At 43.8% G+C, this 17,282-nt stretch overlaps 1 protein-coding gene across 1 annotated transcript in view; it reads right to left on the bottom strand.

The window, feature by feature from the left end:
- LOC118393559 (endosomal transmembrane epsin interactor 1) overlaps positions 1 to 17,282 on the bottom strand; it is a 69,994-nt gene that overhangs the window by 7,885 nt on the left and 44,827 nt on the right. The window contains exons 7-8 of the mRNA XM_035786324.2: positions 16,602 to 16,689; positions 7,315 to 7,503 (exon numbers count right to left, since the gene is read on the bottom strand). Coding sequence (XP_035642217.1) covers positions 7,315 to 7,503; positions 16,602 to 16,689 — 277 coding nt within the window. The remainder of the gene's footprint in view (positions 1 to 7,314; positions 7,504 to 16,601; positions 16,690 to 17,282) is intronic.

Here is a 17,282-nt window from a genome sequence, read left to right as displayed (position 1 = left end):
GTCAGGATGGAAGGTGAACCGTCGCTCCAGTTTGATGACTTGAGCGCTCTGGAGCAGGTTTTCATTTGTACTTTGCTCCGTTCATCTTTGCCTCGATCCTGACTAGTCTCAGTCCCTGACGCTAAAAAACATCCCCACAGCATGATGCTGCCACCACCATGCTTCACCGTAGGTGCCAGGTTTCCTCCAGACACGACGCTTGGCATTTCAGGCCAAAGAATTCAATCTTGGTTTTATCAGAGGAGAACATCTTGTTTCTCATGGTCTGAGAGTCTTTAGGTGCCTTTTGTCAAACTCCAAGAGGGCTGTCATGTGCCTTTTACTGAGGAGTGGCTTCCATCTGGCTTCCATCTGGCAGGTTATCCCATCTCCACAGAGGAACTCTAGAGCTCTGTCAGAGTGACAATTGGGTTTTTGGTCACCTCCCTGACCAAGGCCCTTCTCCCGATTGCTCAGCTTGGCCGGGCGGCCAGCTCGAGGAAGAGTCTTGATGGTTCCCATTTGAGAATGATGAATGCCACTGTGTTCTTAGGATCTTTCAATGCTGCAGAAGTTTTTTGGTACCCTTTCCCAGATCTGTGCCTCGAAACAATCCTGTCTCGGAGCTCTACGGACAATTCCTTCGACCTCATAGCTTGGTTTTACACACCCGTGTGTGTGGCTGAAATAACCAAATCCACTAATTTGAAGGGATGTTCACATACTTTCGTATACATAGTGTAAATAGTTTAATAGCCTACAGTTTTTTTGGCATCTTTGTTTTAATTACTGTCATAGGCTCATATTCAATATTTATTTTGCTGGTACTAATATTTTACCCCTGGTGTGTGTGTGTGTGTGTTTGTACAGTGTACATGTGTGTGTGTGGGGGATCAGCTAACAGTGCACTCCAATGAAGGGAAAGCAATTCACTTTTTTCTCCCAACTCTGTATGAAAGGACGGAATAAGTTTAACCCCAGCTGGTACTTCTCCTAAGAGAATAAAACCTGGGAGAAGAACAGAGAGGAATGTCTGAAGAGGATAGCAGGTGATCAAAAACAACAGGTTTGTGTGTGTGTGTGTGTGTGTGTGTGTGTGTGTGTGTGTGTGTGTGTGTGTGTGTGTGTGTGTGTGTGTGTGTGTGTGTGTGTGTGTGTGTGTGTGTGTGTGTGTGTGTGTGTGTGTGTGTGTGAGAAAGATGGAGCGAGAGACTTCAGATTTTCAAATCAGAAGTGAAACAGAAAAAAAGTCAATATTAATTGCCTTCAGTGCAGTTGTATCATAACGCTCCTTTTACTCTCTTCTTTCACTGTTTGTTATCAGTCAGTTCTTCAACACGTATTGATTGGTCTGACTGACAAGGATTCTGAGGGAAACCAGGAAATGGTTATATCAACAATGTATATCAAAATATAAATGTAAAAAGAAAATCGACACTGTCATTCTATTGTGGGCAGAAGGTAAGTCTCTTTGCACATGATTGAGGATAAGTTCAAAGTTCAACATTATATATGGTTTGTAGGTTCTGGAGTTCCGGACAGCCTAAAAATGGAGGTGGGGAAGAGGAGGACTGTGTCACCGTTGAGCCTGCGCATCAGTTGTACAGTTGGAATGACCTACCATGCATCGAAAAGGCAACATGGATCTGTGAGATTGTTTATCTGTGGATCAGCCAGTTACAGACACACACATGCACACACACACACACACACACACACACACACACACACACACACACACACACACACACGCAAAAATGCACGTACACACACGCATACATCCCTTTAAATACAATAGTTTAGAAATATAGCTTTTTAATGCACTTTATAACATACCAACATGTATGTTTTTCTTGTTTAATGAATTCATTACAATGTGAGAAAGAGGAGGAAGGGAAGCGCTACTAAGGTACACAATAGTACATTTTGGTAGATAGAAGGTGCTCTTTGGTAAAAGGGGTAAATTGGTCATCAAAAAGAAAGGAGGACCAAGACACTCTTCATATAATTGATTAAAAAATGCATTGATGGCATGTTCAATAGAAACAAAGTTGTTTTTAAAAGACACGTTTCGGCTGTATGGCCTTCGTCGGGGAGTACAAAAAAAAAACAGGAATACAAGGTCCTCTTTTAAACAGCTTATCAATTAGCCCTAATTGGAAGAGGGAGTGGTTACACAATTGATTGGACACACCTAGTAAGCAATACTATACACATTGAAATACTGTAGCTATGTTATCATAAAAATACAACTCCAAACTAGAAGTATCAGAACACTAAAAAGTAGTTCTAACCTTAAATATGACTGGCAGAAGTGTCAAAAATAAGAAAGCTAGATATTCCATAGTACACTAGAACACAGCAAAACATGAACAACAACAGTCTAACCATAGCTGAGGGCAATAGAGCAAAATGTCCACTAGATGACAGCAAATGGACCCATCACGACCCTACAAGAAGGGTGAGGAATCCATATCTTCATATAAACCCGGGTATTTAGTGGCCTGGAGTTTGTAAATCCCAAAACTTTCCCTTTGGTTTAACTGTCTAAGACGGTCCCATTTTCTAATAGAGGCCGGAATATGATTAATATGATCAAAAGCTTGTAGGGAAAGTGAATTTTGATGTGGAGAATCTGTTTATGTAACGGTTTTCTAGGTGTGAAGGAGAGTCGGACCAAAACGCAGCGTGTAGATTGCGATCCATGTTTAATGAACAAAACGTAACACGAATCTAAATACAAACACTACAAAACAAAGAACGTAACGAAAACCGAAACAGCCTATACTAGTGTAAACTAACTCAGAGACAGGAACAAGGACACTAAGGACAATCACCCACAACAAACTCAAAGAATATGGCTGCCTAAATATGGTTCCCAATCAGAGACAACGATAAACACCTGCCTCTGATTGAGAACCACTCCAGACAGCCATAGACTTTGCTAGATATCCCCCCACTAAGCTACACCCTGGCCTGACCCAATACATGAAGATAAACACAAAATACTTCGACCAGGGCGTGACAGAACCCCCCTAAGGTGCGGACTCCCGACGCACCTCAAAACAATAGGGAAGGTCCGGGTGGGCGTCTGTCCATGGTGGCGGCTCCGGCGCGGGACGTGGACCCCACTCAGTCAATGTCTTAGTCCCTCTCCTCGCGTCCCTGGATAGTCCACCCTCGCCACCGACCATGGCCTAGTAAGTCCTCACCCAGAACCCCACTGGACTGAGGAGCAGATCGGGACTGAAGGACAGCTCGGGACTGAGGCAGCTCGGGACTAAGGGGAAGCTCGGGAGTGAGAGAAAGCTCGGGAGTGAGAGCTCGGGAGTGAGAGGAAGCTCGGGAGTGAGAGGAAGCTCGGGAGTGAGAGGAAGCTCAGGAGTGAGAGGAAGCTCAGGAGTGAGGAAGCTTAGGCAGGTAGATAGATCTACCAGATCCTGGCTGGCTGGTGGTCTCAGCAGCTCCTGGCTGACTGGCAGATCCTGGCTGACTGGCAGATCCTGGCTGACTGGCGGATCTGGCGGATCCTGGCTGACTGGCGGATCCTGGCCGACTGGCAGATCCTGGCCAACTGGCAGTTCTGGCAGATCTGGAAGAGTCTGGCTGACTGGCGGATCTGGAAGAGTCTGGCTGACTGGCAGATCTGGAAGAGGCTGGCTGAATGGCGGATCCTGGCAGACTGAAAGATCTGGATGCTCCATGCTGACTGGCGGCTCTGGCTGCTCCACGCTGACTGGCGGCTCTGGCTGCTCCATGTAGGCTGACAACTCTGGCAGCTTCTTACAGACTAGCAGCTCTGGCAGCTCCGTGCAGACTGACAGCTCCTTGCAGACTAGCAGCTCCTTGCAGACTGGCAGCTCCTTGCAGACTGGCAGCTCCTTGCAGACTGACAGCTCCTTGCAGACTGACAGCTCTGGCTGCTCCATGTAGACTGACAGCTCTGTCTGCTTCATGCAGACTGACAGCTCTGGCTGCTTCATGCAGACTGACATCTCTGGCTGCTCCATGCAGATTGGCAGCTCCATGCAGACTGGCAGCTCCTTGCAGACTGACAGCTCTGGCTGCTCCATGCAGACTGACAGCTCCTTGCAGACTGACAGCTCCTTGCAGACTGGCAGCTCCTTGCAGACTGGCAGCTCCGTGCAGACTGGTAGCTCCTTGCAGACTGGTAGCTCCTTGCAGACTGGTAGCTCCTTGCAGACTGACAGCTCTGGCTACTCCATGTAGACTGACAGCTCCTTGCAGACTGACAGCTCTGTCTGCTTCATGCAGACTGACAGCTCTGGCTGCTTCATGCAGACTGGCAGCTCTGGCTGCTCCATGTAGACTGACAGCTCTGGCTGCTCCATGCAGGCTGGCAGCTCTGGCTGCTCCATGCAGGCTGGCAGCTCTGGCTGCGCTGAACAGGCAGGAGACTCCAGCAGCGCAGTAGAGGAGGAAGGCTCTGGCTGCGCTGAACAGGCAGGAGACTCCAGCAGCGCAGGGAGAGGAGGAAGGCTCCGATAGCGCTGGAGAGGCGAGGCGCACTGTAGGCCTGATGCGTGGTGCTGGTACTGGTGGTACTAGACCGAGGACACACAGGAAGCCTGGTGCAGGGAGCTGCTTCCGGAGGGCTGGGGTGTGGAGGTGGTACTGGATAGACCAGACCGTGCAGGCGCACTGGAGCTCTTGAGCACCGAGCCTGCCCAACCTTACCTGGCTCGATGCCCACTCTAGCCCGGCCGATACGAGGAGCTGGAATATACCGCACCGGGCTATGCACCCGCACTGGGGACACCGTGCGCACCACTGCATAACACGGTGCCTGCCCGGTCTCTCTAGCCCCCCGGTAAGCACAGGGAGTTTGCGCAGGTCTCCTACCTGGCGTAGCCCTACTCCCTGTGAGCCTCCCCCAAGAAATTTTTGGGGGTGACTCTCTGGCTTCCTTGCCAACCGTGTTCCCTCATATCGCCGGCTCCTCTCTCCGGCTGCCTCTGCTCTCCTCACTGCCTCCACCTGTTCCCATGGATGGCGATCCCTTCCCGCCAGGATCTCCTCCCATGTGTAGCAACCCTTGCCATCAATATATCGTCCCATGTCCAATCCTCATTGCGCCACTGTTGCTGCCTTTGTTGCTTCTCCTGTGGCTCCTGCCTGTTGACACGCTGCTTGGTCCATTTGGGGTGGGTGATTCTGTAACGGTTTTCTAGGTGTGAAGGAGAGTCGGACCAAAACGCAGCGTGTAGATTGCGATCCATGTTTAATGAACAAAACGTAACACGAATCTAAATACAAACACTACAAAACAAAGAACGTAACGAAAACCGAAACAGCCTATACTAGTGTAAACTAACTCAGAGACAGGAACAAGGACACTAAGGACAATCACCCACAACAAACTCAAAGAATATGGCTGCCTAAATATGGTTCCCAATCAGAGACAACGATAAACACCTGCCTCTGATTGAGAACCACTCCAGACAGCCATAGACTTTGCTAGATACCCCACTAAGCTACAATCCCAATACCAACACCCCAAGACAAAACTCACCACAATACAAAAACCCCATGCCACACCCTGGCCTGACCCAATACATGAAGATAAACACAAAATACTTCGACCAGGGCGTGACAGTTTAAGGGTAAAATTTACTCCAACCAAACACGACGTAATCTTTCTAAGACAGAGCGGGATGCAGTTGAATCATTGTCCAAAAATGAACAGATCGTGGTTAAAAAAGCAGACAACGGTGGTGCTACAGTAGTGTGGAGTAAAGACAAATATGTGACAGGAGCCTACCGTCAATTAGATAATGATGAATTCTACCAACCTTCAACCCTACAGAGGACCTAAAAACTTAATTGAAAGGGATCCTCACAGAAGCTAAGGAGAATTGCTACATTTCAGACAAGGAGTTCAAATGTCTTTTCAATGGCAGTATGGCTTCGTTTTAACTTCTTCCAAGAATCTTGAAAACACCCCAGGCAGACCAGTCATTAGTGGTAATGAAAGCCTGACAGAACCCATCTCTAAGTACATTGATTACTTTATTCAGCCTTTTCTGACGTTCCTCCCAGCCTATCGTCAAGATACCACAGATGTGTTGAACAAAATGAAGGAATTGAACAATATAGGTAGAGCTTCCTTTTTAGTCACCATGGATGTGGAGTCTCTATACACCACCATTGAACATGAACAAGGATGGGCAGCTATGCACCATTTTTTGAGTACCTGACCTGAGGCTGAGATGCCTCCTACAGAATTCATTGTCTCTCTGACTGAATGGACTCTTAATCATAACATCTTTATCTTTCAGGACAGTATTTTTAAACAGGTAAAAGGGTGTGCCATGGGAGCTTGCTTACAGCCCTTCCTACACTGGTTTGTACTTGGGTAAATGGGAAAATGACTTCATTTTGGATCAGTCTAATAACCAGTTCTTTGACCGGATTATATGGTGGGGATGCTGTATTGATGATGTTTGCCTGTTTTGGTCCAGCTCAGAAGATGAACTTACTTCCTTCCACCAATACCTTAACAACATTAACCCTAACATCAAACTAACTATAGAGTACAGCAAACATAACATTCATTTTTGGGACCTCAACATTAGTAAAAATGACAAAGGCTGTTTGCACAGATCTATCTTTAGGAAGCCTACAGATGGGAAAACCATTCTGAGGGCAGACAGCTTTCACCCCAAAAGGCTAAAAGCGAACATTCCATATGGCCAATTCCAAAGAACGCGGCGGTTTAAAAAAAAACTTTGTTTCTATTGAACATGCCTTACTAATCAAGGCATTTTAATCAATTATATGAAGAGTGCCTTGGTCCTCCTTTCTTCTTTTTCGTTACAATGTGAATTGACATTTCAAGTGTTTGTTTCTGATCTATTGCTGAGTGAATATTAAACAAACAAAAACATCTGTTGTATTTTATCATGTAATCCCACTATAAAATCTAATGAGCCATGTTTTTGAACTCCCTTCCCTGTCAGAAGGAATAAACATTTGTTTCCTTTCTTGCAAAAACTGTGGTCTTGTGTGGCTCAGTGGTGGATCATGGCACTTGCAATGTCAGCATCATGGGTTTAACCACTGCTGGGGCTTACCCACACTAAAACTGTACACACGCTTTGGATAAAAGTGTCTGCCAAATGGTATCATATTAAATGTGAATTTGTGCAAGGGAAATGTTTGTAAATGTAGTTACACTCTTCAGAGAATGAGGAGATTCTAAAACACACGCACGCAGAGACTGTAGATTTACTGAGGAACTATAAAGTTGATATAATCGTGTTTTTGACTGTCGGAGCCACTGTGTGTGTGTGTGCATGGGTAACCCTGCCTTACCTTTGGCAGCCAGGTCCAATAGTACAGGGTCACTGTAGGAGCGCATGATTCTCTGGCGCTGAGACCTCCTGACGGGGGGCACCAGGGCACCCTGGGGGGGTCTGGCCTGGAGCAGGGGGGGTGATGGCGGAGAGGGGTAAGACAGCGGAGATGTGGGCACCGCCATAACCGTCGTCTGGGGAGCAACGTCTGAATCACAGGAACACTAAACACAATTAGGAGGAGAGGGGTAGGGGGGCACTAAAACAGACACACATAAAAAGCACAGTCAGTCAGTTAGGAGAGGGGTGGGTAGGGGGAAAGGAGGTGGGTTGAGGGGTAGGGAAAAGTGGGACACCTAGAGAGACGTAGGGAGAGGGAGGGGTTACAGATTCATATCTAGTGTAAATAGGGGTCATAAACCAGTCGCTGATACACCTGCGTTTCTTCAGGAAACTCCCCAAGCTAATGTTGTTACTCTATCCTTAAGAAACTCCCTAGAGATTTAATGAGAACCATGCATAAACAGCTATACCTTCTCTATGCGTAGCGCTCACTCCTCTCTTGCCCCTCTTTAACTCTGTCTTTCTGTCAGTTTTTTTCCCTTTCTTTCTTCCTCTCCCTTAAGTGTGTGTGGTGTGACAAATTATGCCAGGGTCACACCCAAAGCTCCATCTCTATCGCACAGGCACTGTGACCTTAGAAAGGGAAAGTTACAATTTGAATTGTTTGATCATAATAATGTCTCTGTCTGTCAGACTTTTTTCGCCACGTCTTAATCTTCTCAGCTTGACAAACATGTCTCTGCTCTAAAATAGTTCCAGACTGGGAGTGAAACTACACTTTTCACAGAGATTGAAGAAAGGGAAGAAACGTTCCTATCCTGAGCTGTATGTATGAAGGAGACAGAGTTTGTGAGAGCTAGATAGAGGGTGGGTGGGGGTGGTGAATGTAACATCTGAGACTGAAATAAATGTTCTTATAATACATTGATGGCATAGCTGTCAGTGGGTGAATCTATGACGGAAGGGCAAGGTTAAGTCCCATTCATCTGACTGAGACAACTATAGCAGTACACTGGGATACAGCAACTGTAGCAGTACTTTCACTGGATAACTATACCCATACTTTCACTAGGATAACTATATCAGTACTTTCACTGGATAACTATAGCAGTACACTGGGATACAGCAACTGTAGCAGTACTTTCACTGGACAACTATAGCAGTACACTGGGATACAGTAACTGTAGCAGTAATTTCACTGGATAACTATAGCCATACTTTCACTAGGATAACTATATCAGTACTTTCACTGGACAACTATAGCAGTACACTGGGATACAGTAACTGTAGCAGTAATTTCACTGGATAACTATAGCAGTACACTGGGATACAGCAACTGTAGCAGTACTTTCACTGGATAACTATAGCAGCACTTTCACTAGGATAACTATATCAGTACTTTCACTGTAAGTTAGCAGTAACTATAGCTGTAATGGAATAGCTACAGACAGACATCCGACTAGCAACAGGACTCTCTCAGCAAGGATCTCGAGTGCCGCAGCGGTCTAAGGCACTGCATCTCAGTGCTAGAGGCATCACTACAGACCCTGGTTCAATCCCGGGCTGTATCACAACCGACCGTGATTGGGAGTTCCATAGGGCAGTGCACAATTAGCCCAGCGTCGTCCGGGTTAGGGGAAGTTTGGCCGGAGAAGGCCGCCATTGTAAAATAAGATTTTGTTGTTTACTGTCTTGCCTAGTTGAATAAAAAATAAAAGGATACAAGTTCGCGGATGCTTTGTCAGGACACACACATTTAGCTTTTTCCAAGGCTCACATGTGTTAATGTGAATTATGATGGTGGAAAGAAGATATGAGAGATTCATACCGAGGTTTGGACATGTCCATTCACAGGATGCCCTGTGTTTTGCATATAGTCTGTAATTTATAGGTAGGGACAGTTTTTTTCTCTCAGTTTTGTAACTGGCATTTCCAGCATTATTCATTAGGTTTGCTGTATGGGGCCAATTTCATGCCATATGTATTGAATTGAAAAATAAAATAAATCGTGAACATGAAAATAAAGTTGAGAATGTAAGCATTGTATTTCTGAGGACTGGTGAAATAATGGATGTTGAAATCAAAAACCAAACAATTGAAAGCAAAATGTATAGAATTGTAAACAAAAATAAGATATCAAAAGCAAAACCACAAAACTTGTAAGCAAATAATTTTAAAGCGAGAGCAAAACTCTTATGACAAATGATAAAAAATCATTTTCGGTTAAACTTTCCCAGCAACCAATCCTATTGAATACATTTTTGCCTCCACTCTTGCCTGAATGTACTACCTTTTAGTTACGCTACTCGTATCTTTGCTTTCAAAGTTTATCATGTTCATTGATTGGGTCAAGACGAACCTTCACTCCAAAAATAGAGGACCAATGGAGACTCACTGTCTACACCTCCCTCTAAACCCCTCCCTTCACAGAAAAATAATGCCAAAACTCGAAAGAAACAGACATCGAAAACAAAGATACGAGTAGCGTAACCAAAAGGTAGTACATGCAGGCAAGAGTGTAGGCAAAATGTATTCAATAGGATTAGTTGCTGGGAAAGTTTAACCGAAAATATCTTTGCATTCTTTTTCAAATATTGTTCTATAAATGTTTATTTTAATTGTTTGGTTTTTGATTTCAACATCCATTATTTCACCCGTCCTCAAAAATATAATGTTTACATTCTCAACTTTATTTTTCATGTTCATGATTTATTTCATTTTCAATTCAATACATATGGCGTGAAATTGACCCCATATTTATGCAGGTAAAACAATTCCAAGGAAATGTTCTTTGACAAGCTGTCTCCAATCAATAAATCAACCAATGTCTGGTTGTGTGTGGGTGTTTGGTGGGGTTGAACCCAGGTCCAGCAACTGTTAAGCCAACACCTAAACCATTATGCTAAGAGTTCCGAACCTCTTGATGAGCTCGCTAGGTGTTACCCACCCCTTTTCTCTATACCAAGTCCCTCACGTATACAATCCTCTACAATGGCCTCTCGAGTGCCATCCCACTTCTGAGATGACTGTCAAGCTATTCTGACCTCTTGGTGAAATGGTTAACGTGTTGGCTTGACACTCGCAGAGCCCGGGTTTAAGTCCCGGTCGCGGCTGTCAACAGTGAAGAGGCGACTCCGGGATGCTGGCATTCTAGGCAGAGTTCCTCTGTCCAGTGTTTGTGTTCTTTTGCCCATCTTAATCTTTTCTTTTTATTGTCCAGTCTGAGATATGGCTTTTTCTTTGCAACTCTGCCAAGAAGGCCAGCATCCTGGGGTCGCCTCTTCACTGTTGACGTTGAGACTGGTGTTTTGCGGGTACTATTTAATGGAGCTGCCAGTTGAGGACTTGTGAGGCATCTTGTTTCTCAAACTAGACACTCTAATGTACTTGTCCTCTTGCTCAGTTGTGCACCAGGGCCTCCGCTCCTCTTTCTATTCTGGTTAGGGCCAGTTTGCGCTGTTCTGTGAAGGGAGTAGTACACAGCGTTGTACGAGATCTTCAGTTTCTTGGCAATTTCTCGCATGGAATAGCCTTCATTTCTCAGAACAAGAATAGACTCACAAGTTTCAGAAGAAAGGTCTTTCTGGCCATTTTGAGCCTGTAATCGAACCCACAAATGCTGATGCTCCAGATACTCAACTAGTCTAAAGAAGGCAAGTTTTATTGCTTCTTTAATCAAAACAACAGCTTTCAGCTGTGCTAACATAATTGCAAAAGGGTTTTCTAATGATAAATTAGCCTTTTAAAATTATAAACTTGGATTAGCTAACACAACGTGCTATTGGAACACAGTAGTGATGGTTGCTGATAATGGGACTCTGTACTAGAGGTCAACCGATTAATCGGAATGGCCGATTAATTAGGGCCGATTTAATGTTTTCAGAACAACCGGTAATCTGCATTTTTGGACACCGATTGTGGCCGATTACATTGCACTCCAAAAGGAGACTGCATGGCATGCTGACTACCTGTTACGCGAGTGCAGCAAGAAGCCAAGTTAAGTTGCTAGCTAGCATTAAACTTATCATATAAAAAAAAATCAATCTTAACATAATCACTAGTTAACTACACATGGTTGATGATATTTCTAGTTTATCTAGCTTGTCCTGCGTTGCATATAATCGATGGGGTGCCTGTTCATTTCTCATTGAATCAAAGCCTACTTCACCAAAAAGAGCGTCTGTATCCCTGGTTCCAGAGAGACTCTACAAAGAAAAACTGAAAGAGTGCCCTCTTCAGCCCGCGTCCATCCACCTTTCTTCATACACTGGTGACACTATTCCTGTGTTAGGGCAGTTCCAGGTACCAGTCCGGTATGAGGGGAAGGAGTGGACGCTACCGCTTGTCATTGTTAAAGGTGAAAAATCAGCCTTGCGAGGCAGAAACTGGCTACAAAAGATCAAGTTGAACTGGGGAGAAATCTTCAGTCTGACAAATGACAAACCAGTGAGTCAGACTACACTCACTAACATGCTGGAGAAGCACAAATAACTTTTTAAAGATGGCTACGGTGAAATACAAGACTTCACAGCAAAAGTCAGAGTGCAAGAAGGAACCAAGCCTATCTTTCACAAACCACGTCCAGTTCCCTATGCTCTTAAGGAAGCAGTAGAGAAGGAACTGGACCGCCTACAGACGAATAACATAATAACGAAAGTAGCGAGGAGCGACTGGGCCGCTCCGATTGTTGTAGTCCCAAAGAAAGACAAGACCGTCAGAATGTGCGGTGACTACAAGGTCACAGTAAATCGCTGCATACTACCAGAGGAATATCCACTACCAAACGCTGAAGATCTGTTTGCCACTCTAGCTGGTGGGACGGTTTTCAGTAAGCTGGACCTGGCATTCGCTTAACAGCAACTGCAGCTGGATCCGGAGTCAGAACAGTATCTGACCATCAATACACACAAGGGGCTATTCAGATTCAATCGCTTGGCCTATGGAATCTCGACAGCTCCAGCGATATTCCAACAAACAATGGATCAGATCTTGGACGGTATAGACCATGTCGTGTGCTTCATGGACGACATCCTCGTGTCAGCACCAACCATTGGAGAGCACCTTGTAGTGCTGGACAAAGTGATGTCAAGACTGGAGAAATACGGAGTGAGAATGAAACGCAGTGTGAGTTCCTCCAGGACAGTGGAGTATCTCGGATACAAGATTGATGCACAAGGCCTGCACTCAACCAACAGCAAGGTGGAAGCAATCGTAAACGCTCCAGCACCCACAAATATCTCAGAGCTGAGGTCATTTTTGGGGCTCCTGAACTATTACGGAAAGTTTGTGGCAAACTTGTCAGCCCACCCATTTTCACCTACCTCATCCCCACAGTTTTTATTTATTTACTTTTCTGCTCTTTTGCACACCAATATCTCCACCTGTACATGATCATCTGATCATTTATCACTCCAGTGTTAATCTGCAATATTGTAATTATTCCCCTACCTCCTCATGCCTTTTGCACACATTGTATATAGATTCCCCTTTTTTTCTACTGTGTTATTGACTTGTTAATTGTTTACTCCATGTGTAACTCTGTGTTGTCTGTTCACACTGCTATGCTTTATCTTGGCCAGGTCGCAGTTGCAAATGAGAACTTGTTCTCAACTAGCCTACCTGGTTAAATAAAGGTGAAATAAAATGTTTAAAAAAATTGTTGCATCCGCTTCACCAACTGCTGCAGGCCGATACATCTAGAATCTACATCTGTTTATATTAGTTACTGTGCTGTTACAAAGCAGTAATGCATTACGGCAGTGTTACGTTACTACACCTAATAGGAAATGCACATGCGCACTGGAATGCCGCGAACTGTGGAGCACGAGGGGTTTTGACTAAACGAAAAACTAACTGTCTCCTGCCTGGTCATTTCTCCACAACACAAATATTACACTAACAAAGACCATAATAATTTGCCAGAATTTTACATAATTATGACATAATATTAAAGGTTGTGCAATGTAACAGCAATATTTGGACTTAGGGATAAAATACGTAAGGGTTCGTATTTCACTGAAAGAATAAACGTTTGTTTCGAATTATCGTTTCCGGAATTTACCATATTAATGACCTAAGGCTCGTATTTCTGAGTGTTATTATGTTATAATGAAGTCTATGATTTGATATTTGTTGTGAAAATTTGTATTTTTATTTTTATCCTCTTGGTCTTTCATTCAAAATATTCACAAAAATCAAACCTTTAATTGAAGTAAAATGTATGTGAATTTTTTTTTATTTCCGAAACGTGTGCCCAATTATTGGCAATCTAACTGAAGTATATTCCCATTCATATTTTACGTTTTTTAGTTCATCTGAGTGATTAAGACTACTTCCTGTTTCACTGGGGTATAAATATGAGGTGACACACAGGCCAAGTTCCCAGAGTCATCCATCACTCTGGGAAAGACCTGAGAATACAGTAATGATGTGCAACAAAAGGTTGTTAAATTGCACAAATCAGGAAATGGCTATAAGAAAATAGCTCAAAGGTTGAAAATGCCCCTTTCCACTAACAGGGCAATAATTAAGAAGTTTAACCACAAGTTGTTTGGGAGGGTTACCATAAAAAAAAACACTGGAGCTCCCCTGCGTGCTCAGTCCCCTCCTGTACTCCCTGTTCACCCACGACTGCATGACCAGGCATGACTCCAACACCATCATTAAGTTTGCAGACGACACAACAGTGGTAGGCCTGATCACCGACAACGACGAGACAACATATAGGGAAGAGGTCAGAGACCTGGCCGGGTGGTGCCAGAATAACAACCTAGCCCTCAACGTAACCAAGACTAAGGAAATTATTTTGGACTACAGGAAAAGGAGGACTGAGCACGCCCCCATTCTCATCGACAGGGCTGTAGTGGAGCCGGTTGATAGCTTCAAGTTCCTTGGTGTCCACATCACCAACAAACTATCATGGTCCAAACACACCAAGACAGTCGAGAAGAGGGCACGACAAAGCCTATTCCCCCTCAGAAGACTAAAAAGATTTGGCATGGGTCCTGAGATCCTCAAAAGGTTCTACAGCTGCAATATCGAGAGCATCCTGACTGGTTGCATCACTGCCTGATACGGCAATTGCTCGGCCTCTGACCGCAAGGCACTACAGAGGGTAGTGCGTATGGCCCAGTACATCACTGGGGCTAAACTGCCTGCCATCCAGGACCTCTACACCAGGCGGTGTCAGAGGAAGGCCTGCACACAGAGGAAGGTCAGCACTCCCGCGCATTGGCTAACCGGGCTATCTGCATTGTGTCCCACCCACCAACCCGTCTTTTACACTACTGCTACTCTTTGTTCATCATATATGCATAGTCACTTTAACCATATCTACATGGTACATACATACTATCTCAATCAGCCTGACTAACCAGTGTCTGTATGTCGCCTCGCAACTTCTATAGCCTCGCTACTGTAAATGCCCTGTATTTTTACTGTTGTTTAATTTCTTTACCTACCTATTGTTCACCTAATACCTTTTTTTGCACCATTGGTTAGAGCCTGTAAGTAAGCATTTCCCTGTAAGTTCTACACCTGTTGTATTCAGCGCACATGACAAATACACTTTTATTTTACTTGATCAAACAACAAGCTCAAGCACCTATAGTTTGCCAAACGTTACTGGAACTTTCCATGGGACCGGGTTCTATGGTCAGATGAGACCAAAATAGAGCTTTTTGGAAACAAACACCAGAAGTGGGTTTGGTGTAGACACATAGACAATAAAGACTTTTTTCACATCCTGTTTTGCTCATATTTACTAAGGGTGCCAATATTAGTGGAGGACACTGTATTATTATTAACATTCCCCATCTTAGCTACTGTTGTATCAATATCTTTTGATCATGACAGTTTTACAATCCAGGGTAACTCCAAACAGTTTAGTCACCTCAACTTGCTCAATTTCCACACGATTTGTTACAAGATTTTGTTGAGGTTTATAAGGTTTAGTGAATGCTTTTAGGTTTGAAATATTTAGTACCAACTTATTCCTTGCCACCCATTCTGAAACTAACTGCAGCTCTTTGTTAAGTGTTGCAGTCATTTCAGTCGCTGTAGTAGAGGACGTGTATAGTGTGGAGTCATCTGCATACATAGACACACTGGCCTTACTCGTTAGTAGGTTTTTTTTTTTTTTAAGTAAGTGGCCTAGAGAGCTGCTTGATTCTTCCTGGATTATGTTGGAGAGGCTTCCATTAAAGAATACCCTCTGTGTTCTGTTAAGGCAGGTAATTCTTGTTTCACAATATAGCAGGAGGTGTAAATCCATAACACATACGTTTCTCCAGATCGTTAATGTCAAAAGCCGCACTGAAGTCGAACAAAACAGCCCGCACAATCTTATTATCAATTTCTCTCAGCCAATCATCAGTCATTTATGTAAGTGCTGTGCTTGTTGAATGTCCTTCCCTACAAGCGTGTTGAAAGTCTGTTGTCGATTGGCATTGAATCTGGTCAAACACAATTCTTTCTCGAAGTGTACTATTGGTTGGTAACAGGCTGATTGGTCGGCTATTTGAGCCAGTAAAGGGGGCTTTACTATTCTTAGGTAGCGGAATTACTTTTGCTTCCCTCCAGGCCTGAGGGCACACACTGAGGGCTTAAATTCGGCTTAAATTTATATGGCAAATAGGAGTGGCAATATCGTCCGCTATTATACTCAGTAATTTTCCATCCAAGTTGTCAGACCTCGGTGGCTTGTCATTGATGGTGTACAACAATACTTTTTTCACCTCTTCCACACTTACTTTACGGAATTCTAAATTACAATGCTGGTCTTTCATAATATTTTTTATCCACTGTTCATGTGTTGGGATCCTTCTCTTGCATGGCACTCCTGCAGACTGTGGGACATCCACGGCCATCCACAGCCATCTCACTTCTTACTCCTTCAGCTATTTTCACTGCCTCTACATAGCAGACCTGCTGGTTAATATTTAAATATATGTTCATATAATGCTTAAACATATATTTATATATCTGTAATTTACATATAATTAAATACATGTTAAAATATCTGTCAATATAATTTTTCCGTATGGGCCACATTGTCCTATGAATTTTAATATCTAATAAAATATCTTACATTGTGGTTGTGTTTTGGTATGTTCAGACCTCTGACGCCATTCCGCTTAATGCACTATGCTACACTACTCTGCCCAACCCAGTACTTGTCCCACCTCTCTCTCAAGCTTTATTACAGTATGTCGGTCCATCAATCCATCTATCCGTGTGTCCTACCTCTAATTGAAGTACCCGCCTCTGAGCTGTTATTCAACTCTTCTGTCAACTCTGTCAGATCCGTCACGGGAATCTGAATCTCTGTCTCCTGAAGATAACATAGTCATTCAATATTATACTGTAACTGGAGATTGGGAGACATTAATAATCCACACAGTTATGAAACAAACAATAAAAGTAATTATCCAGGGTTGGGATCAATTCTGAATTGAGTTGTGAATTGCCATTTAATTTCAATTAAATTCTTGAATATGAATTGGCCACACCCCACAGGAAGCAGAATTAATAGAATTTGAATTGAAGGAAGTAGAATTTAATTAATTTAATTAATTTAGACTCAAATGCACTATTTATTCTACAAATCACTGTCACGCCCTGATCTGTTTCACCTGTCTTTGTGATTGTCTCCACCCCCTCCAGGTGTCACTTATTTTCCCCAGTGTATTTATTCCTGTGTTTCCTGTCTCTCTGTGCCAGTTTGTCTTGTATGTTTCCAAGTCAACCACCGGTTTTCCCCTTCTCCTGCTTTTTGCATTCTCCTTTCTCTAGTCCTCCGGTTTTGACTCTTGCCTGTTTCTGGACTTTGTACCCGCCTGCCTGACCATTCTGCCTCCTGTGTCTGCATTTGGGTCTCACCTTGTGCCTTTATACATCACCATAGAAATGTTTATTTTGACTTCA

This window comes from Oncorhynchus keta, chromosome 14 (assembly GCF_023373465.1).
Source record: "Oncorhynchus keta strain PuntledgeMale-10-30-2019 chromosome 14, Oket_V2, whole genome shotgun sequence".
In the NCBI taxonomy this organism is placed as follows: Eukaryota; Metazoa; Chordata; class Actinopteri; order Salmoniformes; family Salmonidae; genus Oncorhynchus; species Oncorhynchus keta.
Note: the sequence above shows the minus strand (reverse complement) of the source record. Positions and strands in the feature narration are given on the sequence as shown.